Raw genomic sequence first — 24,887 nt, 5'->3', positions numbered from 1 at the left:
AGTGGATGCTACCTGTACCTTGGATAGTGTAGCTGACAAACTAATGTCAAGCTCTGATTTCTATATATTGATCTGGTCATGTCTTACTTTCAAGGTCCCTTGGAATCAGCTTTAGGATTTGATGGTGCCTGGCACATAGTACTTAATAAATACATGTTTATTAACTAGAATTGAAGCAATACCATATGATCAAAGAATGTTACAGAGAAAGAACTGAGTAGTCATCTATTTCAACCCCATCATTTTATGAACAACAAAACTAAAGTGCAGAGCAGTCAATAACTCACCCAAGCAAAATTATACAACTAGTAAGTAGTAGAGAGTTCAACCCAAATTTTCTGACTCTCAAATCAAATGTATTTTCCATTATAACATGATAGTTTCTCAAACCACCACCATCAGCATAATGTCTCCATGTCTCTTGTATGTATATATATATATATATACACACATCATGTTGCATAAATTGAATGCCTTTTAACTTTGCAAAAATATAGCTGGAGAAAGACCCAGTTATATTTGAATTTGTAAGAGAAGAACCAAGCATAGAAGGAAAGGCTTTTGAATTGTCCCTTTGTGAAGCTGTTGTATTTAAAGATAGGGAATGCTATTTTAGATTTAACATACCATCCTTAACCCCTTAAAAAGTTTTTTTTTTAAAAAGAGGCCAATATAATATGAAACAGACTAAATAATAATGCATGTACAAATACCTAATTTAATATTCTCCATTCTCCATCCACCAAGGTTTTATAGATAAAAAATTTGAGCACTAAAGAAAGTTACAAATAATTTCGCTTTTATTCTTTGCTTCTTCAAGTACATAAAGCACAAATCCAATCAGCATGCATTGTCTAGGTTCAGAATTATTCTTTGGGGCATAGTAAATGTTCCTACACATTTTATTTAAATTCTCCTGCACTCTGGAATTGACCTCATTAGTATTTATGAGATTTAATACTTCTATAAATTCTTATATTTCACAAACTGTCTTTCAGAACATCAAATCCTAGGATTCAAAGAGTAGACAACAAGGAAGTTACTTTGTCTTATTTCAGTGATACTTGAGAAAGAGAGAGTTGAACACTGAAATTCATTACTGGATGGCTGTCCAGCTCCCTGAATGTCACCTCTAATCAGCTTGCCAGGATGAGAGTGACAAATCTGTTGGATGAACAAAAACAGTGATATTTAAAGTCTCATTAAACCTTCTGTTTTAACCAGTATAAGACTGATGGAGAACATGAGAAAAGATAATTTGTATAACAGTGACAGGGGCCTTTCTGTATTTTCCCCTCTAAATTTATTCATCTGTTTAGATAATATGGGAAGCAAGATGTAACTATACTGAATTATTAGAAGCAACAGCTGTTAGGTGCCTCACAGGTGCTATTTATTATTCCTTTTTACAGATGAGAAAACTAACAAAGATAGTGGTTAAATACCTTGCCTAGGGTCACCCAGTTAGTTAGTATCTGAAGCTGAAACTGGATATAAGACTTCCTGACTAAAATCTGAAAGATCCCCTTAGTGAACAACTTAACTAACTAAGAGATACAGTCTTGGCTTTTGAATCAGAAGATCTGGGTTCATATTTGGCCTCAACTCATATTCTAGTTGGTCTTCATATGTCAAGTCTCTGCTGCACTTTGCTGCCAAAGTGATATTCCTGATACTCATGTCTGGCCATGTCACATACGTCCCCTTCAAATTTCAATGGCTCTCTTCCAGCCCTGAATTCAGGAGGACCTGAATTACTCAGACACTTAATATCTCTTAGCTGTGTGACTTTGAGCCCCCATTGCCTCAGCAAAAAAAAAAAAAAAAGAAAAAGAAATTAAACTTTCTTTTCACTAAGAATAAAGGAATCAGAGGAACACGGTGATTATTTGATGGATAAGCATAACTCTCCTGAATCGTTTGATGGCATAATAAGTAAAAGCAAAAGATTTTCTTAGAGAAATAAGTTATTTATCAATTTATCTTATTTTCTAAGTAAAATAGTATTTTACAAGTTCATAATTATAAAATAATTATGCTGATTTTATCAATAGCTAAGGATGTTGGACAAGGAATTTCACCTCTCTGGCTTTGTCTCCTAATTTGTAAAGGAAAAAAGGTTATACTAACAGGTCTTTAAGGTCTCTTTTAACCCTCTGAGTCAATTATAGATCTTTTTTTAAAATGTAATTTCCATGCAAGTGCATTTTCAGAAACAGCTCTTAGACGAATAACAAACAACCAAGTCAAGCTCATCTCTAATATAATGGGAATATCTTTAACCTCTGCTGCTGGGCACATATACAGCATAAATGAGGAATAAAGAATATGAAAGGCATGGGATTATTTTTAATATGAGAGGAAGGGAAGCAAATATTTTATATGACAGTTGAATTCAGCAAATATAGAATGTCCCAAAAGTTTTAGGTTATAAGCTATGATGAAAATTTAAGATTTTTGCCATATTTTGTATTATTTATTAAACAACTGCTATGTATAAAGCACCATCAATTTTTAAAAAGAGACTATTCTGTAAAAGAGTTGTAATCTATTAGTAGGAAGAGTCAGTACATCAGAAGTATGACTTCATTGAAGGGGGGAAGGGGAGTATAAAACAGAGGCCCAGGAAAAAATGCAATTAAAATTTTGAAAAAAGAGAGAAAATTTTTTAAAGGAAGTAGCCTCTGAGTTGGGTTCTGAAGGGAGAGAGAGATTCAGAGGGAATAGAATTCTAAGAATAGGGGATAGACAAAAAAAAAATGAGAACCAGGGGATAGGGACATTCATTTTGGCTGTAACATAGAGTACGTGAAAGTAATATAAGGCTGATATGATACAATAGAGTCAGGATCAGAAACAGGAGCTTATCCTTTGGGGGGGGTGTAAATGGGAAGTCAATGAAGATATAGAGGACTGATAGGATCTCAGCTATGTTTTAGTAAGGTTTTTCCTCACACAGCACTATGAAAGATGTATGAAAGGACAGGATAGAGAAATAGAGACTAGTTAGGAAGTTATAGTTTAGATGAGAAGAGATGATGGCCTGAACAATTGTGGTTGCCATGGGAAATAGGAGGTAATGGATGTGAAAACTATTGCAGAGGGAGAATCAAAAGAACTTTACAACTATCTTTATATCTGTTTCAAGTGATATTAAAGACATCGTAGACTATGAAAGCCTTAGTCTACTGACCATTTTTTTGTTTTATTTCAGAGGAGTACACACTGAAAATTGGTGAATAACATTTGGTTAAATAACATCATTCTGGAGATGAGAAAAATAAGATCCAAAATGTAAAATTCTTGTCCAAGGGAACACAAAAAAGGAAGTGGCAGGTTCAAGGATTTGAGCCAGGATCTTTTAACTTTTAATATGGTATGCTCTTTTCTTTGTATCTAAACTGCTATTGTGCTATTCTTTAATTGTTTTTAATTTGAAAGTTAACCTGGCAGCAGAAGGGAAGTATATAGGTCTAAGATTCAGAACATTCTTACATAGTTTTGCCAAATCCTGATCATGAGATTCTAAGCAAATGATTTAACTTACTTGAGCTTATATTTTCTAATTAGTAAAGTAAAATTAATGATGTTTATCGTACATGGTGAGTGTGAAGATCAAATAAATTATATGAAAACACTTGGAAAACTTAAATCAAATATCAATTTGTTTATAAGTATTTATTAAGTATTACATACCCACTTAGTTGGTTTTTTTTCCAACTAGACTTGTAATTTCATCAGAGTTCCAAGTAAATATTTCCTCTACCAATACAGGCTGGTACCTTCTCAGCATCTCAAAAGTCTTAAAGGGGTGCCAAAGCAGTGAGTAAAGTGTAAGAAAATAGGAAAGGTAAGAGGTGAGTTAAGAAGATATTTGAATACCAAATAGAGTATTTTGTACTTATTCTTGGAGGCAATAGGAAGCTATTGGTGGTGGGAAGAAGGGGAAAAGGCAGTTTCCAGTTTAACATGATCAGACCTAGACCTGCATTTTAGAAAGAACACTTTAGTGTACAAATGGAGAAAGGATTGAAGTGGGGAGAAGTTTGAGACAGGACAACCTACTAGCAGACTATTACAAAAAGCCAAGGCATGAGGTGGTGAAGGCCTGCACTAGGGTAATGCTAATGTCAAAGGAGAGAAGGTATTTGAGATTTTGAGAGATGTTGCAAAGACAAATCAACAAGCCTTAAATGTATATGGGGAGTGAGAGATAATGAGGAATCAAGAATAACTCCTGGATTAATCTGAGGGATTGGGAAGAAGATGCTGCCCTATACAATAATAGGGAACACAAAAGGTGGGGAGAGGAAAAGGTAATGAGTTCTCTTCTGAACATGATAAATTTAAGATGTCTATTGTATATCCACTCTGAGATGTCTAAAGGCAATTGGAGAAGCAAGACTGGATTTCAAGAGAGAAATTGGGGCCTGTAGATTTGAGAATCATCAACATGAAGATGGTAATTAAAGTTGTTTGTAAAATTGTTTTTCCTTCATTCTAAGAGAGGACTATAATATCAGGGAGATAATCCCTTGATATGCGAGTGATCTGGAATTAAGGGAGGGAGGGCTGTGCAAAGTCAGAAGCCTCACACTAAATAAAGTATGGGAGAAGGAAAAGGGAACAGAACCATAAAGAAGCTAGAAACTTTCAGACACCCTGAAGAAGTGGATGCAATAATAGAAAATAACTAACATTCATATAGTTCCTTCAAGTTTATGAAGTGCTTTTTATCTCCCTTGAATGTGTCCTTTGAGGTCAGGACTACAAGTTTTATAGAAGAGAAACCTGAACTGAGAGAGGTTAAGCAACATGTACAGGATCAGACACCAAGTATCTGAATATGGGTTTTCCTGACTCTAGGCCCATCATTCTATTCAATGTGTTATGCTGTCATAAATCTTCAACACAAGGAGGCTTCAGGCAAACCTGACATAGTACCAGTGGCTACAGCTATTTTTCCACCTTCTCCTGATGGATATTAAAACTGAATTTTCTAGTGCAATGTAAACTTAACATAATTATCTGTGACTTTGTGTGATTTTCAAGTCTTATTATTGCAAAGCATACTTCCTTGAAGCTAGTTTCGAAAATTTCAAAATGATTGATAGTCCCGGATTTTACTGATTTATGTGATTAAGAACCAAAGTCATAATGAGTATTCATAAACCTCTGTTAGGATTTGCAAAAGCAGAAACCAATGTGCTCTAAGGCAGAGTTCTATAGACTTGATTCTCAGTAAGTATAATGTAGCTATATCATCAAAGGAAGCATTTTGGCCTTGAAGTCTTATCACCTTGATCCAAGACCCAGTTCTGACCTTTACTGTGTGAGCCGGATCCACCTTATTTACCTATCTTTAAAAATGAAATGATATTTATATTACCCATTTTTCACAGTGTTATACAAAAAAAAGTGTCAGAAATCTTAAAGTGTTATATAAATTTAAGCTATTATTCTTAATAATTTTGATTTGATCATGTGTATCAGTAAAATATTTTATAAACCTAAATGCAAATACTAAATATTTGAAATGTTACCAGATAGAATAGAATATTTTAAAACTAATTAAATTTTAACTGAAGAAAATCTCTTAGGCAAACATTTTTATAGATTTAAAATAACACGAGGATAGTTATGGCCAAAAAACAAATGAATTAGTTTCTAGCCTAGAACTATTCTCCCATTGTCTGGCCCATCATGTCAATCAATCTGTAAGCATTTATCAAGTATCTATTGTGCATTAGATACTAGGGATACAACGATAGTAAACGAAAGTCTCTTCTCTCAAGAATCTTACATAATATCAGGAGAGACAAGAATATACAAGTTTATAAAAAATAAGCACAAAACAGATACAAGATAGTTATTATTAACAATAGCTAACATTTTATGTTGCACTTTTTAAAGCTTGAAAAGTGCTTACATACTTCATATCTGAAATATGAGATGGTTAGGGAAGAAAGGTACTTGAATTAATAGAATTAGGAAAGATTTTATATAGATGGTGTCGCTCAATGACCTAAAGGAAGCAAAGAATTCCATGAAACTAGATGAAGAGGGAATACAATCCAGATGTGTGGATAACTAATATAAAACCTAGAGATAGAGTGATAGGTATGAGAAACAGGAAGAAGGTTGGCTGGGCTGAATTGCAGAATATTTTAAACAGACTAATAGATGACCATTTAAAATTGTAAAATTTGTGAAACAGGAGAGTTTGGAGCCAAGATGACAAAGGACATTGCCTAAGCTCTCTCCAAGCTTCCCTACAATCAACATTAGGTCAAGTCTCTGAATGGATTTTGGAATGATAGAACCCTTGAAATTAATCTTTGATATTGGCTGTTACATTTTTTCTATCAAATTCACATGTAGTTCAAAGTCCTGAAAATCTGCAAATTGACTGAATGTCCATTTTTTTTTTGTTCAACATTATGCTTAATTTTACTGGAGTTAATATTTTTGGTCACAGGCCTTGTTCTTTTGATTACCAATATATATTATTCCAAGACCTGTGGTTTTTTACTGCAGCTGATTTCTGTACAATTCTAACAGTAGCTCCAGCATATGTTTTTTTTTTTCTTCTTGCAAAATTTTCTCTTTGATCTGGAAGTTTCAAAAATTGGCAATAATAGTCCTATGTGTTTTCCATATAGGTTCTCTTTGAAGTGGTGATTGGTAGATTTTTCTGTATTTCTATTTTCCTCTTATAATTTATCACTTCAGGACGATTTTCTTGTATTATTTTTTGCTTTTTTGTGTCAAAGTTTTTTGGGCTTTTTTTTTTAGTCACAGCTTTGGTCACAGTCCAATTATTCTTATATTTTCTTTTCTTGATCTGTTCTTCAGATCTATTGCTATTCTTGTCTTTCACATTCTCTTCTATTATTTCATTTTTTTATATTTAGTTTTGTTATTTCTTGATCTCATAGCTTCTCTGACTTCCCTTCGTCCAATTCTAATTTTCAAAGAATTATTTTCTTCTTTAATATTCTGTAATTGGTTTTGTTTTTTCATAATCTTGTTTTTCTTGGATTTTTAAAAATTGTTCCCTAATATCTCTTATTTGATTTTTGAAGTCTTCTTCAATTTCTTCTATAAATTCTTTCCAGGTAGTAGCCATTTAAGCCATTCTTTGGTGTAGAAGAGGCTTTTAATAAGGAATTAAAAATTGAGTGGATGTCCATCATTTGAGGAATGCATGAATAATTTATGGCTTATCAATATAATGAAATATAATTTTCCTTTAAGAAATGATGAGCAGGTTGATTTCAGAAAATTCTGGAAAAGATTTATATGAACTGATGCTGAGTGAAGTAAACAGAATCAGGAAAACATTGTACATAGTAGCACCAAGATTATGCAATGATCGACTATGATAGACACCTCAGCAATGTACTGAAGCAAATTAAACTTGATTAAAGTCATAGTGCTACTAAGTGTTTGAAGCCTCTGCTTTCTTTTGTCTTACATTCTAAGGCTAAAGGGGAAAGAGCATGCAAATTATTATATGTAGGATATATGCAACATAAATTAGAGATTAGGCCCTAAAATTAATGAAAACCAGAAAAGGCTTCTGTAGAAGGTGGGACTTTCTTTGGCTGAGATTTGAAGGAATCCAGGGAAAGTAAGAGACAAAAATAAGGAGGGAACAAGCTCCTAGAATGAAAGATAGCCAGTGAAAATGTCTCAAGTTGGGAGATGGAACATTGTATTCATGAAATAGCAAGGAAGCCAGTGTCTTTATATATCACAGAATATGTAGAATATGTTAGAAGTTTGAAAGATAGGGAGTGACTAGATTTTAAAATAAAAAGAAGAATTTATATTTGATTATGGGATTAATAGGGAGTTACTGAAATTTAATGGATAAGGGAACAGCATAATATTAGACCTAAACTATAGAAAAAATCAGTTTGATAGCTGAGGGAAGATGGACTGGAATGTGGAGATATCAATTAGCAGGCAACTGCAAATTGTCCAGGTATAAGTTGATGAGGTCTGCACTGCATCAGGGTGGAGGTAATGTCAGCGAAGAAAAGGAAAAACGTAAGAGAAATGTTACAAAGATAGTTGTAGAGGGTAAGATAAGGTCCCACCTTTTGCAGGAATTGTTTGGCCATGTTTCCTTTTCACTCAGGCTGTCTAGATGCTGTTTGGACCAGGCCTTCCTAGATTCTGATCAGGGCCTTTCTTCTGCTGTGGCCAAGTGTGCTCCCCATCAAAAGCAGGGGACTTGCTCACTTAAGTTTACCCAACTAGGTATTGTCAGAAGAACCTAAAGCAGATTCAGTTTTTTCTTGTCTTTTTTCCTACAGCTGAATAAAAGGGAGAAGCAGAGAGAATTAATGCTTTTCCTTCTTTTATCTCAGTAGTAAAATATGCTAAGTTTTTATTTTAGAATGTCTCTGCTCTCAAAAATCTCCCACCATAATTTCCTGAGATCTCACTAACTAAAACCACTTATTTTAACAAGCACACACCTGAAAAAAAAATCAAAAAGGAAAGAAAAACAAACAAAGAGGAAGGAAGGGCAGGTTTTTACCCCTCAGAGACTAAACATCACATCAATAAAAAAAAATACCACAGTAATTTTTAAGGTGTTCAAAGGGCAAAAAATACCAAATCTTTCCAATAAGACCTCTAAGTAGCGAAAGCATTTAGTTCACAGATACATTTTGCATGTTAAATACAAATAACTACACAAAAAGGAGTTTCCAAAATGCATCATGAAATAGTGAGAAGCTTATGGTAACAAAAGTAAAATTTATTCTATCATAAGCTATTTTTTTGTGTTAATTTCATCATCTATATGTACAGAGGGGAAAAGGAATACAGATTTTTTTCAAACTAAATAAGTTATGAGTCTTCTGTACTGATTGTTATTTAGGGGATAAAGACTGGATCTGTGATTTTATCATTCTGGGAACTACACCTTGAGAGTTGCTTAGAGACTAAGCTCTCTACTACTTAGAGAGGGCCTAAGCTCTCTACTACTTAGAGAGGGCCTAAGCTCTCTACTACTTAGAGAGGGCCTAAGCTCTCTACTACTTAGAGAGGGCCTAAGCTCTCTACTACTTAGAGAGGGCCTAAGCTCTCCACTTGAGTTTGAAAAAACTCAAGTAGAGATGGGGCAAAAAAGAAACATAAACAACTAAAACCCATACGTAAAAATTCTTATAGGTGCTACAGATTTAGAAAACCACATGTTAATATTATCTGTGTTTTAGTGTATTCTTATTTATTTTGTTAAATATTTCCCAATTACATTTGAAAGTAGTCCAGGATATGGTCCTAGTATGTGAACCACACTGGTGCCCAAGGGTAGGTAGTCTGTTTGAAATCTCTAGGCCAGAGCATGAAGAAGTTAAATCACTTAACTAGGATTACATGACCAACATGTATAAGATTTAAATCTATTCAAAAAGGACTTCCTATGCCTCTTGATTTGCTATTTAAAAAAAATAAAATTAGAAGTATTTGGGGGAAGAGGTGTCATAAGCACTATATATAAAGGAGAGAGATGCCCCATAAAATTTTATAGCAATCCGAAGGTTGTGGTATAGATAGAATTTCAAGTCACAAGAGAATTGGGGGATGTTGTAGGCTGGAAATACCTGTTATATGGGCAGGAGGAACATGAAAGTTTATTTTTTTTTTAATGAATAAGGAAAACTCTTGAACTGGTGATGCAGTTTCTAGGAATCTGACAGAAATATAAATATGCCCAGTTTGAGGGCTCCTGAATCTTCATGGGCCTATCAAAATCTGAAATACATGAGTAATTATGTAATACAAAATACATATGCATATAACACCACTTTGAGGTTTGTCCCAGTGAGGAAAAAAATGCCATGGAAAGGATGGACACTAAATCACAGTTATCAGTATGATTCTTGTCCTGCATTTGACAACTATATCATTAAAAATTAAGTAAATCTCCTTTTACTCGGGTTAGTCATTTACACCACTATACCAGCTGTATTTAAGAGAACTGTCATAAGCCTTTTAAGACAAGAAAGTAAAATTATTATGACTCTGAATGTTAATGGAAGAATTACAGAATGAATTGGAAAACATTCAAACAATTGCAGCATACAAAAACCATACTTGAAACATTAATAGCAATAATAATAAAACAACTTATATAGCATTTATTTACATGTCAGGAACTGTACTAAGTGCTTTATATTTATTATTTCATTTGATCCTCACAACTCTAGGAAGTAGGTGCTATTGCTATCTTCATTTTACAAATGAGGAAAGAGGCAAACAGATTAAGTGACTAATGGAGCAGTAGATCATGTTAGGTCTAGAGTCAAAAGGATCCGAGTTCAAATCCAGCCTCAGATCCTACTGGATTTTGAGACCTGGGCAAGTCATTTAACCTGGTTTACTTCAGTTCCCCATCTGTAAAATAAGCTAAAAGAAATGGCAAAACATTCTAGTATCTTTGTCAAGAAAAACCCAAATTAAGTCATGATGAGTCATACACTGCTGAAATAATTGAACAACAATATAACCAGGGTCACACGATTAATAAATATGTGAGACTGGATTCAAAATCAAGTCTTTCTGATGCTAAGCTTATCATTCTATCCCACCATGATGCTTAACTTCCCACAAAGACACATTCAGTGATCATAAACTGGGGAATGGCTGAATATGTTATGGCACATAAATTCAATAGTATACTATTGTTTTATAACAAATAATGAGCAAGTGAATTTCAGAAAAATCTGGGAAGAGTTACCTTCACTCACTGAACCTGAGTGAAGTGAGCAGAATCAGAATATTGTACACAGTAACAACAACATTGCGGTGATCAACTATGATAGACTTAGCTCCTCTCAGTAATATAGTGATCAAGATAATTCCAATAAACTTGTGATAGAAAATGGCATCCACACCCAGAGAAAGTATTATAAAGACTGAAGATTGAAGCATACTATTTTCACTTTTTTGTTTTTCCTTTCCCACGTTTTTTTTTCCTTTTGTTCTGATTTTTCTTTCACAACATGTCTGATATAGAAATACATTTAAAATGATTGTACATGTATAACCTACACCAGACTCCTTGCTATTTTGGGGAGGGGAGATGGTAGGGAAGGAAGAAGAAAAAACTGGAATTCAAAAATGAATGTTGAAAACTATCTTTACATATAATTAGAAAAAATAAAATATTAAGTGAAAAAAATTCAGAATAAAAATGGGACGTCAAAATAAAGTTTGTTATAATTCTACTAAATAAAAAAGGCAATGGTTAAAAATAATTGTTTCAGAAGGGAAAATAGCAAAAACAAATAGGGAAAATAGACAAAAAGAGAAACTATATTATGATTAAACTCAAGATGACAAAATGCTAGATGATGAAAAATTATACTACAAATATGTTCATCAGTTTTTCTATGACTGTTCATATTTCTAATGAGCTTTTTTCTTCAATTACTGAATAAGGGGAATGAATTCTTATAATTGAAAAGAATTTTATTTTTTAAAAATAAAAGTGCTATATAACGGCTACCAATCAATTTTCTACTAGATGTCTTGGATCTAGATTCCACATATGTATATGTATATTTATATACACATTAATATATATGTATATTTCTTTGCTGAAGCAGAAATTGCTTGTGAATTGGGAATGAAATAAATCGAGGCAAAAGGAGAGAGTCAGGGAATGCAACTGCCTCTCAGTCTCCTTGTATCATTTCCATCCTCTCACATGAAGGGATCTATTCTGCTGGTGAGAATTAGATCCCCAGCAGTCACTAGCATGTGGCTGCCATAATATACCTTCTCATTTCTCTTCTTTGGGTCAAGTGTGGTCATTATATGAAATTACAGTTCCTGAACAACCCATCTAAAATGATCAAAATACTAGATCAAATATACTCTAATACTAGATTGAAAAATAAAAAAAAAAATAGGTTAACATAACCGATTACGAAATATAAACAAATCTAGAAAAAAAATGAATGTAGTAGTCTCACAATTAATGAGCTACTCATTTCTCTTCACACCCCAAGAATAAAGAAGTACTATTCAACAAAAATTGTTAGGACAGCTGGCGATCTTTTAACCAGCACAGTACAATAACACTATAATAAATTATAAATCAGTAAAAGATACTAATATAAAAATAATGTCATATTCTTTTCAATAATGAGATTATTCTAGGTTATTCCAATAAACTTATGATAGAAAGTACCAATCACATCTAGAGAGAAAATTATAGAGACTGAATGTGGATCAAAGTACAGCACTTTCATCTTTTTTTGTTATTGTTTGTTTTTTTTCCCCTTTGGATTTAATTTTGCTTGAGAAGCATGACTAATATGAAAATATGTTTAAAAAAACTGCACATATTTAACATATATCTGATTGCTTCTGTCTTAGGGAGAGAGAAAAAAATTAAAACATATGGTTTTGCAAGGGTGAACATTAAAAACTATCTTTGCATATACTTGGAAAAATAAAAGACTATTAAAATTTTTAAATACCATAAATTTCATACTATAAAAAAGTAAAGAATAAGTTATCTGTCATAAATGTGAGGAAAAAAATCATACATAGAGAGGTGATGAGATAATACAAAATGTGATACTTTTTGCACAAATAGAATCAATGAAAGTATAAAAAACAGTTTGGGAAAGAAAAAAGATTGCATTAAAGATCTCTGATAAAAAATGTGTTATCAAAAGACAATAGACAATTTTTGAAATTAAAAGCCATTGTCTTGAGAAGATAAAGACTGATCTTGTATTATTTTCTTACTGATCAGATTTACAATTTTGTCCTGTAAAAGCTTTTGTCCTGTAACTATTTAAGTCATGATTCTTTGTCTCTAAACTCAGTTCTGAGTTCAGTTGGCTTGCAATGAATTAAGTTTTAAAATCCAGTCTCAAGGAATTTTGGAAACTTGAGGAATGTGTGTGAAAGAAAGGTAATTAGGCCTGATATCTTTACTCCACCAAACTATCCTACCTGCAAGGATGTTTGTTTTGCTGTCCAAAAATATGGGCTGTTATCTTGCATCTGGACTCAAACAATGAGCACTTCTTACATTCATAAGAGAAGGGGAATTACTGCTAATCCTCATTACCAAACTTCCAACTAAATCATGCTATTCCCTGCACCTTCATTCTGTGACCAATTGTGGTGCTCTTAAACCCATGATACCATCTACTCTGCTCTATTCTTTGTTCTGTATTCTCCAAAACTCTATAAAAAGGAAATTGTGCTTTTCCTTTGGGTCTTTGGCATAAATGAAGGACCCAATTATTGACAGATAGCATACCCCTGCTAATAATTGTTACCTTTCTCAGAGATCTACCTCAACTTAAACTTTTATTAAATGCCATTACAATTCCCTATAAGGATATGAACAATTTACAAAAAAAAAATGCAAACTTATCAAAAGTCATCTGAAAAAAATTTCAAAATCATGAAGAATTAGAAAAATACAACTTAAAATAATAAAAACCAGAAAAATGTAGAGTAGCTAACATAAACTAATAATAACTGGCAAGAAAATTATACTTTGAAGTTTTTGAAACTTTACATACAATATTTTATTTAACCTCCTAACAATCTTGTAAGGTTAAGTACTACAGAACGAAAAATACCATGACTAAATGAGCAGATGTATCAAGAAATTCTCTTAGGAATATATGAAAGATTGTCAACACCTCTTTTACTATGAAAATTATTTTGCTATTCTATCTGCTTTGCATGGTAATTAATAAGAGGATGCTTAACAGCAAATGATGACAACATTTACAAAAAGAGTAAATTTTTTATTTGTTCCAGTAGAAAATAGGACTATTTCATTTCCTTCTTTCCATCATTAGCAGAAAGCACTCTGACACATAATAGGTGCTTAATGAATACTTGTTTGCTTGCTTATTGACCAAAGTAACCTATTTTAAACAATTATACAAACTCATTTAGTTGCAGCACTGAACTTAAATTACTGCCCCATTTTGATATTAGTAATATCAAAAATCTATTTCTACATCACAATTACATTCATGGCTCCCTTTATACCTCTGAGAACTTGGTCCAACTGTGTGAAATGCCATTTGAGTTCTTTAATTATCTATTTTCTGGTGATCTTGAGATTTTTAAAAATCTTCATTTTCATTTTTGTTTCTTGAGCATTATCTTAAACTTCTGCTATTTCGAAGTGGCTCCTCTTGTTTGGAGCAAAAATTGTCCCAATAAGAAGGATCTTCCGGTGTCAAAGGAATAACAGATGCTACCAAGTCTTCAAATGTCAAAAAAGTGAACTGTGACATATTTAGCTCAGGATGGTCTTGAGAAAAAACCTAAAAATATGAAGATGTTTATGAAACACTATTTAAGTCCATGCTATCTTAAAATCTATTTTATGATTAAGAAATAACAAGACAAAATCAGAAGCTAAAAACATTAAATTCAACTTCATATACTGAGACTGTAGTAGAACTTCAAGAATTATTATATATCAAATATAAAAAATACAAAATGTGAAGATAAGGCAACAAAATTCATTTAATTACAAAAAGAGAGGAAATGCTTCTTTTAAGAAATTATTTATCCAATTTCCTGAACATTTATCTTAGAAATATCTGAGACACAGACCTAACAAATGGAATTCCAGATGGCCTTACTTTATTATGCAGTGAATATAAAGTCAAAGTTTAAAAATTGAGAGAAACAGGATGCTCAAATTAGGGCACCTTTGGGAGAAAATTTCTCATGTGATAACTTTTATTATGATGACAATGCTATTTTGTTATTGGACATTCCATCTTATCCCACTCTTTCTCCCTCTTCCCTTGTTAAAAAGATTATAAACTTCTTGAAGGAATGAATTGTATCATTTTTCATCATTGTACATGTAGCACTTGAATGCCAAAAGTGCTAAGGACATGTTTGTTTAATTGAGATGGATTGAACAGTATTAAAAAAATTATTAATGGAATGGAAAAGAGTAGCTGGGAAACTTAGTTCCGTAATTGCATTATATCAATACTCCTAAGTCTTCATTGCATTTAATATAGTAGTGTTTGTAATAATTTCAGAACTTGCATTCCCACATTCCCAATAAACATTTTATTATTTCTACTCAATATTAGATTTGCCCACTCTCCACCCAGTTTCTATTAAATGGCTATTATGATCAAAAGAGCCAAATCACTAGATTAGAATTCACATCTATAGGTATTAAAATGGTAATCACTCTAATAGATTAATTAGCATTTAAACAATAAACTACATATATTCAAATATGAATTACTTGATAAATATTCTACTTAAAATTATTGATTCAAGTTGATCAGAAGCATTAAAAATGAAACTTAATGGAAAAAAATCTATAATTGTATTATATACTCAACTTGATAGAAACCAATTATTTGTTCCTTAACAGAACAAAAATCAATGCTTACTGATGCTATTTAAAGTTGCATAAAAAGAATTTAATATCTTACTTGTGAATTCTGTGGTCTTAATCCATCTGGTTTCTTAAGAGCAACTGCAATATGATGATACTCATCCAATCTGCTTTCCTAGAAAAGGCAAATAAATACATCTTATTGCGGGTTTAAAGTTGTATATGCTTTTTAAAAATAGTATACTATACTATACTAATAATATTATTACTGATCACTGTAACTCATTTAACTATGGTAAAGCATACTACAATATGTAGACAAAATGGAAATTCAAAATCGTGATGTGTTTGGAATTTTTTAAATTTCTACACATTATACTGAAAAACAAAGGGCTTAAATTAAAAGCAGCAGATGTTGAGATTGTAAGAGGAAAAGACTATGAATAACGAAAGAAGATTGCTAAAAATGAAATAGAACTTTCAATTTAGAAAAGCTTTTGCTAAAGCATTCTTCTATAAAACTTTCATTTTAAATATAAAAATATTGTTTTAAAAAATACAAAGACTTTTTATGCTTCATCTTCCTTCTTTTCATTTAATATTTTCTTCTCTTTTACCATCTAATAATATCATGAAATGAGAAACAAAGGGAAAGAGGCTTAATAAGGAAAATTATATGGCTGTATATTTTTAAACAAAATTGAAAATTATCATATACTATGACAATGAAAAGTAAAAGTTCATAAAAGGCTATAAAGTAACTATTTAGTTTTACTGTTTAAAAAGTCAGGATAGACTATACTAAAAATAAAAATTATGTCTATAAATGAAAAGCAATAATTATTCAAATTGAGAGATATGCACAAAGTTGAGTTTTCAGATGCCTAGTTCATATGTAGGCATCAACAAACAAAAAAAGGCAAATGCTTTCAAATGTGGTTATATAATTAGTAATTAATATTAAATTGTCTAAATGTTGTATGACAATTATTGTTGCTAGAATATCTTTTGAACTGAGAATAGATATGAAATATTTCTGAAAAAAATTGGTTTTAGAAAACTTGGAATAAGGCAAGCAATCTTTCAAAAATTTTAACTAAAACAGTGTTTAAAAAAAAAAGTATAATGACAGAAATATTTGTTTTTGCTAGAAATACATGTGTAGAATTATTCAAACCAGCAATTCTTATATATCTACTACATATTTTATATAAAGCAATCGTTTAAAATAATTTCCAGCTTATCTTCACTATGTATACTGAAAATACCTCATCCAATTCATATAGTTTTCTTATCTCCATTGAGAGATAAGACACAATTATATTTTGATGTCCAAAATCAATTTCATCTTGTCAGAGGCATGATGAAATTTTAAAGAGCAAAAGCAGAGAGGATATCATTCAATGACTCTGTTATTAACCCAAGGAGGTCATATTCTACTTTGTTACAAGTTGCAATTTCCTAATGTTAACTGCTACTCCCACTGTCACTGTGCAAAAGGTTGAAATAAAAACATTAAGGCCTACATTTTCAAAGGTCTCTTCTTCCAATCGGGTGATTTTATGCCCATAAAAAGTTGTAGATACTAAAACTGAAACTGAAATTGACCTAAAATAATCTTACTTTGCCAGTTTAAGCTCATTTATTTTATCCAAACACCTCAACTAGTCTTGCAGGCAGCAAGGTTATTTTACTTTTTTGATGATGATGATTAAGATTTGTGTCCAAATAATCTTTTAAAATAATTTCAGATGCAAAAATATAGCTATCTAATATTCATCATTACTAAAAATATGAAACTGTGATGAGGACAAACAATCTTTATTGAACAAAACTAACTTTAATATGAAGATATAACTTTAAAAATAATTTCAGGAGAACAAACATTCCATTTTTATACTTTTCCCTCATAGATGATGTAGTTGATATTCATTTTAAGCCTCCTTTTTAAGATCCCCTTTCCACCTAAAGGCAAATCTTAAAAGTGTTTTTACTATAAATGAAATTCCATCAATAGCCTATGGAAAATGTAGCGGGTTCCTTTAGATATAATATTTCATCTGTTCATAACTCATATTTATACTATACTTTAAGGTTTGCATGGTATTTTCTTATAGAGTGGTGTTTTTAAAGCTCTAAATTCATTTTTCTGGTAAGTAATGGACAATTTCTGGAAATTCAAGAAATAGGAGATGCATATTTAAGATATGCAGGGGACAGAAGAGTAAGAATGTAATGTTTTCTCAAATTAAGCTATTTCAGATCCTAGAGGTGGTCTGGAAAAGAGTTTCATATGATGTAAACATTATAAAAAGGTCCTATGAGAACACTCCAATTCTGAAATATTTTTTCTGTTTAAAGTATTATATAGAATATTATGCACACACACACATTATCCTATTATAAAAAGCTCTTGTCATCCCATCTTCCCCCCCACTACTCTTTTTTTCCCCCTCTACACCTCCCCATAGTAACTCCAGAAATAGAGAAACTCAGACACTTTATAATCACTTGACAGAATAATACACCACTCAGTCCATAGAGTACACTGATGGAATATCATACTCACTTTAACAACCAAAATCAATGTAAACTTCTTTTGAATAAGTTTTCTCTTTTTTTAATCCCCAATGCCTAAAACAGAATCCTTAATAAATCTTTACTACTATTAATTCATCTTATAAAACACTAAACACCAATCATGTAATCCCAAGCACATAATAGTTCTATAACTATTCTGATTCTTATATCTCTTTGTCTTCTGTTCCTTTTGTATCAATTAGCCCTAAAAAAATGAGACATATTCAAAGGTTCAAATTCCTGGAATCCAACATGACAACATAAATTTTTATAGCTTTCTAAATTCTTTTTCTTTTGTTTTTTAAGTATTTCTTGCATTATTTCAAGAATATTCCATTTTTGCTAACCTAAAGATAAAGATGCATCCCCAGCCTTTCCACCGCCTCATTTAGCTTAATACTATTAACAATTTATATAGCACTTTTAGGTTTGTAATACACTTTACAAATATCATCTCCCAATATGAAGACTAATAAGTGTTTTTGTGGACATAGCCATCAATAAAAACACAAAGAGCAAAATATGGCCAAGATTATTATTCCTCTTCAATTCCTAGCTAAACAGACTGTCAATTCTTTAACTCTTAACTGTTGATTCTCATGAATACTTTACCATGGTCAGCAATTTGCTAATAATAAGCCTTTTCACAATACCAGGGACTGTCACAAAGAACTTATAAGCAAATCTCTTTTACACAGTGTGCTTCCTTTCTTTAGTTATTTAGAACTACTTTTTCAAGTGTATTTAGCCTTCAATTGGCATATTTCTATAAATAGCTTAATTAAAATAGCTGAACTTAGCTGTTGCCTGACTATTGTCTTGAATAGAAATCCACTTAAAACATTTTTCTTCTCTTCCTTTCTTTTTTTTTCTTCTCACTGCCAATTATATTTCAGACACTGTCAATGGCATTTTTCTTTTTCACTACACCCAGATTGTGACATTATGCTTTATACAGAATGGGTGATTAATAAATGTGTTCAATTTTATTGGACTAGGTAAAACAAAACAAAGCCTAATTTACTCTTCTCTAACAAGAAGTCTTAAATGCATATACTGAGAACCTAAGATAGTAAGAGAAAATTTGGTTCAATAATTCTTTAATTATACCAAGTCATAAAACAAAGAGATCTAAAGGTGCTCAACACTGTTATGGATAAAATCCTATGCAATCTCCAGTGGAAGGCTGGTCTAAAGATGATGACATATTCGCATTTACAGATGATGGAGTTTTAACTATACTGGTCAACCTCTGGAAAATGATATATCTCATTTTCCTATAACAGATGAACATACACTCAAAAAAGATCAGCCTAGCAATGCATATAGAAAAAAGTAAGCAGTTGAAAAATGCATATTGTGCGAATTATAATATGCAGTTAAAAGGACAATTGATTTAGTTACTCATCTTCAACAGGCTCTGCAGGACACTCTCTTGTGCTCAGAATTTAATAGGAAGAACTGAGTAGTTAAGTCACATTTGAAAAGTCATAGACCCACCCCAAACTTATATTTTATCATTACTGTTCTCCCAATAATGCAATGTGGTTGTAAATTATGAAACTCTAAAATATTAGAAGAATTAAAATTGCAAATTATCCAATTACATGGGTTAAATAAAATCTCTGAAGATTATTTACATAATAACTTCAGATGAGTCTTTTTAATGAGGAGGAAGGGAGAGAATCTAGAAATTTTTAAAACTTTTTCATGTAACTTGGGAAAATAAAAATATTAAATATGAAAAAAACAATTACATACAAGGAGTGATATAAAATCATCAAAGGGACTAGCAATCAAGAAGAAGTAAAATATATGTAAAGAAAGAAAAGCTTAATGACTGATTTCTCATATCTATATACACTTAGAGTAAACCCTCAAGTACAGTATATATATTCTGTTCAGATGATTTATAAAAGAACATGGGTAAGAAATACATCAGATGAGAACTTCTAATATGAGTTGCAATCTGCAATAGTGGAGAAGGAAACTACACTAAAGAGATCTCAGATTCATAAAAATATCTAAATAAGTACTTAGAGAATTACAATAGGAAGAGAAATGTAAACTTTAAAAAGTGTGAACTTCCTCCTTCAAGTGAGTTCCCTGACCTTGAGACACAGAAAACAATATAAGATGAAGCATGGAAAACATTCCTCCTCATGAGATTGTGGCATAAAAACATTTAAAAATTAGTGCCAATGGGGCAGGTAGGTGATGAAGTGCATACAGCACCAGTCCTGAAGTCAAGAGGACCCGAGTTCAAATCTGACCTCATACACTTAACACTTCCTACCTGTGTGACCCTGGACAAGTCACTTTACTCCAATTGTCTCAGCCAAAAAAAAAAAAAAAATTAGTGCCATTGTAAATATATATCTTTTTTTTTTTTTTACTATGGTTTTAGATACCAGAGATGAGATTTTAATCTATGTGTAAAACTCCTTTCTAAGGTCTTTTCTGAAAACTAAATTCTACTTTTATGATGTGAGACAAATGTTCTAAATGAAATTACTAACAATCAGAACCTGAATGTATATTTCTCCAAGAAATAAACTGCCAGTGAGCACATTTTCCCTGATATTTGTTATTCATATTGGTTGAAGATGTAATTGGCTTGACAACAAATTGTTCATTATAGAGTCTTTACTATTTTAACATTTTTGGATAATATATATTTTTGACATCATCTTCAACATCAACCTTTTGCTTCTAAAAATTAGGAAAATCAAATTGATTCTATTTTGTTATTGATTTCATTCTGTATCAATATCAACATTTTCTTAACTGCCTAAAGTCTTGTTTCATTTACCTCAGTGTTAAGGTTTGGAAAATCAACTTTCTTGTAAATCACTCAGTTTCTGAGTTAAGGGCTATTCTACTTTTGCCTCAAAGAAATCTGTTATCCTTGAAGAATTCAGACATATTCAAGGTAGTTTTGTCCACTTTCATTAACTATTCTTGCAGATGGACTCAAACAATGAAAACGCTTCTTACAATCGGATGACAGGATGGATAGAAAGGTTATTACTAGCTCCCATTCGTAATTTCCAGCCAACTGCATTTTTTCTCATACCTATATTGCTACAGACTCTGTAACCAATCATATTATTTTCCCATCTATAATGCTGTCTTTTATTCTGGATGCTCAAGAGAGCTCTCATTTGGCATGTTAGCTTTTCAGAGGTGCCTGAGACCCTGTTTAATAGCAAATCAGTTCTTTGTCAATAAAAGGTTCATGCGTGAAACTCTGGGCTTCAGTTTATCATGATTTATATCATAACAAAATAAACATTTCATTAACAACTAATTTATGAAAGGAACTAACCTCTGGAGGACAAAAAAGATAAAGTTATGACTTCTACACTAATTCAATTTAGTAAGGGAAAAGATAAAACCTATATAGAGATTGAAAATTGTCTTTCAAGGTAATCATACAAAAATATTCAAAAATGATTGAGGGGGAGAGAAATAACAAACCACTATGATCATAAGGAAAGCCTTCACGTAAAAGGTGACATTTGATCTAGATCTTGAAGGATAGTTAGAATTCTGATAAGCAGAGACTGTGAAGTAGGGACTTGCACAGATAAGGGCAATCTAGGCAGATGAAAAACTATAAACTATTTTAGGATTAATATTCAATCAGTAAGTCAAAAATCATAGCACATTCATTCCATGTCCTAGGAACAGTTTAGGGGGGAACAATAGTACAATTTGTTTGGGGAGTCACTGAGGGTGTTGAATTAAAGGAGTATGAGTGATTTAAGTAGAATGAGAAAGCAGAAAAAAACAGACTGAAAAAGATTAAGAATACAGTGATGGCAGTGAAAGTACTTAGTATAAACTTCCAAAAGTTGTAACGTGGTTATTTTTAAAAAGGGAAGTATAATATTCAAAATACATAGGGCAATTTAAATTTATATGTTCGTACTAAGAATGTGAAAGTTAAAAAAAAAATTGAGAAAAATAATCTGATTTCCTTACCTCAAAAGTCCATTCTTCTTCTTCTCCATCAAGTAGCATATTTGTTTCTCTATATACTTTGCCTACTTCCAGATGCAGGGGAGATATATTAAACTCGATTCTCTGTAGTTTAAATCCTATTCCAACCCCAATAGCTTTTAAGAAGCTTTCTTTTAGTGCCTAAAATATCAAAAAAATTGAGGTTAAAGCAAGTGGCAGACAAAATGCAATTTCAAACAATTAAAAACCAAACATGTTTGGTTCTAGGACTTCATATGACTATCTCCTAAATACAATATTGCAACAAAGTGTTTTCCAGATCTAATAGAAAGCAGAGAGTTAAATATGTTCTAGACCTCATTCATATGATTCATGAAAAAAAGTTATTTAAAAATGGTAACATACAATATACCATGTTTTATGTCTTTAATAATGCGAAATATTCATTCTTCAACAAAATACAGATCAAATGTTGTGGTACCAAATTCCATTACCATGAAATACTATATAAAATAATAATTTCAAAACTGTAACTGATACCCATTTAAATCAAGTAACGTTCAACTTCTGATAACCTGAAATACTTTTGCTTCCAGTTTTTATCTGAAATAATGAGTCTCTACTACATAAATTTTGATTATCAAATTCAGAATAAAAACATACCCAATGCCTATAAAATGTATCCAGCTGGGTCCATTCATCTTCAAAGGCTTTGATTGTCTTCCATTCTCTCTCTGTAAACTGTCTATTCATAATTCGAAAGAATTCTGGAATTGAGCTTCGGCCTGCCAATTGAGAAAATACAATATTACAGTTAACTGTTTTAACATTTGGGAAACATTTTCCAATATGACATCTAAACATATTAACATTGTGTCATATACTATTGTTCCCTATAATTTTATTACACAATAGCCTTTTTTTTTTTGAAATAGGTTCCTTTTTGCCTTTTTTCCACTACTCAAATATTCAAATGAAATAATGGAAGAAGACTGAAAAAAGGACCTTAATACATAAGTAAGACATTCTAAAATGATAAAATATACCAAAGACTAAAAGTTTATTTCCATCACAAAGATAATTATTATTAACTTAAGTCGCTGCTAGAATGACATTCCACTGAGGGGTTCTTAGAAGAGAAAACAATAAGACAAATGACAATACCTAAAATGCTTTCAATATTACTCAAAGGAAAAAGATAAAAGCTCTGGTAGCTAAAGAGTATTAGAGTGGCCATAAGGACATGAACCAAGAAGAATAATGTTATCTTCTCATTGCTTGTTTTTGGATATAATGGAGAACCCACAAAGGCTAGTTAAATATCAACACAACCATACACTTCCAATGACTCTTGTTATAAATATCCCAAACTTCTGGACAAGAAATGCCTTTAACGGGAACAGATGCTGTTTTGAACACTATTAACAACTGAAGGAAGAGGGCTCAGAAAAAAAAGATTTGAACAGTGAATATCTGATAGTGAAAAATAAAGCAAATGAGATGCAGGAAAAAAGGATATTAATGAATAAGTCCATTAATTCACAAAAGAAAATATGCAGAAAGAATTGTAATAACAGCTTCACCTATGTCTAGATATAAATATACAAATTAAAAGTATTAAATTAGATTATCAAAAAGCTTAATTCAAGGAGTTAAATGTCTAAGATTTGGTATGATATAATGTAGAACTAAAACATCTTAACATAAGAGTATACATAATTCAAAAAACATTAAGGTGAAATAGAGTTATAGAGTAAAAACATATATTTTGGAAGAGAGTATCTTAAGAATTCAGAGAAAATATGATTAGGTTAACAAAGTGTAAAATTATATAGAGGAATTGGACTCAGAAGGGTTCCAAATTTGTCATGAATTGATTTAGACATAAGGAATGATACTAGGAGAAAATTAGGAAAGCAAAGTATGGTTTGTCAGTTTAGAAGAAGGAAGGAATTTACGATCAAACAAGAAAGAACATTATGAAACGAAAATGGATAATTCTGATTATATTAAATTAAAAACTGTTTGCACAAACAAAACCAATTCAGCCAAAATTAGAAAGGAAACAGAAAGGTGAGAAATAATTTTAATAGCCTATTTAATAAAGGCCTCATTACTAAAATAAAGAATTAAACCAAATTTATAAGAATACAAATCATTCTCCAATTGATAAATGGTCAAAGAGCATGAACAGACAATTTTTAGATGAAGAAATTTAAGCCATCTATAGTAAAATGAAAAAATGTTCCAAATCACTACTGATTAAAGAAATACAAATTAAAATAACTCTGAGGGATAACCTTACACCTATAAGATTGGCTAAGATCACAGGAAAAGATAATGAAAAATGTTGGAAGGAATATGGGAAAACAGGAACATTAATGCATAGTTGGTAGAGTTATAAAATGATCCAGCCATTCTGCAGAGCAATTTGAAACTATATCCAAAGGACTGCATACCCTTTGATCCAACAGTGTCTCTACTGGGTCTATATCCCAAAGAAATCATAAAAAAGGGAAAAAGACCTATGTGAAAAATGTTTGTAGCTGTTTTTTTTGTGGTAACAAGGATCTGGAAATTGGATGTATGTCTGTCAATTGGGGAATGGCTGAATAAGTTATGGTATATGAATGTAATGGAATATTATTGTTCTATAATAAATGAACAGGTTGATTTCAGAATAGCTTGGAAAAACTTACATTCACTGATGCTGAGTGAAGTGAGCAGAACTAAGAAAACATTACACACCATAGCACCAAGATTATTTGATGATCAAGTATGATAGACTTAGCTTTTCTCAGCAATATAGTGATCCAAGATAATTCCAAAAGACGTGGGAAAGGAAATGCCTTCCACATCCAGAGAGCAAACTATGAAGACTGAATGTGGATCAAAACATACTATTTTCACCTTTTTTTTTGTTTGCTGTTTTCCTCATTTTCCCCTTCCTTTTGAT

At 31.6% G+C, this 24,887-nt stretch overlaps 1 protein-coding gene and 1 long non-coding RNA gene across 2 annotated transcripts in view; both read right to left on the bottom strand.

Moving 5' to 3' along the window:
* Positions 1–786: 786 nt before the first annotated feature.
* LOC116422506 lies at positions 787–10,198 on the bottom strand. The gene is made up of 2 exons (XR_004233203.1): positions 8,106–10,198; positions 787–1,164 (listed from the first exon to the last, which is right to left on the bottom strand). It is a non-coding gene; the product is annotated as an uncharacterized LOC116422506 (long non-coding RNA).
* A 3,258-nt stretch (positions 10,199–13,456) lies between these two features.
* The window catches only part of AASDHPPT (aminoadipate-semialdehyde dehydrogenase-phosphopantetheinyl transferase), a 46,518-nt gene continuing 35,087 nt past the window's right edge, over positions 13,457–24,887 (bottom strand). Inside the window, exons 3-6 of the mRNA XM_003764265.4 lie at positions 22,595–22,716; positions 21,953–22,111; positions 15,483–15,560; positions 13,457–14,336 (exon numbers count right to left, since the gene is read on the bottom strand). Of these exons, the coding sequence (XP_003764313.2) occupies positions 14,169–14,336; positions 15,483–15,560; positions 21,953–22,111; positions 22,595–22,716 (527 nt within the window). The 3' untranslated portion in view covers positions 13,457–14,168. The remainder of the gene's footprint in view (positions 14,337–15,482; positions 15,561–21,952; positions 22,112–22,594; positions 22,717–24,887) is intronic.

Source organism: Sarcophilus harrisii, chromosome 3, assembly GCF_902635505.1.
Source record: "Sarcophilus harrisii chromosome 3, mSarHar1.11, whole genome shotgun sequence".
In the NCBI taxonomy this organism is placed as follows: domain Eukaryota; kingdom Metazoa; phylum Chordata; class Mammalia; order Dasyuromorphia; family Dasyuridae; genus Sarcophilus; species Sarcophilus harrisii.
Note: the sequence above shows the minus strand (reverse complement) of the source record. Positions and strands in the feature narration are given on the sequence as shown.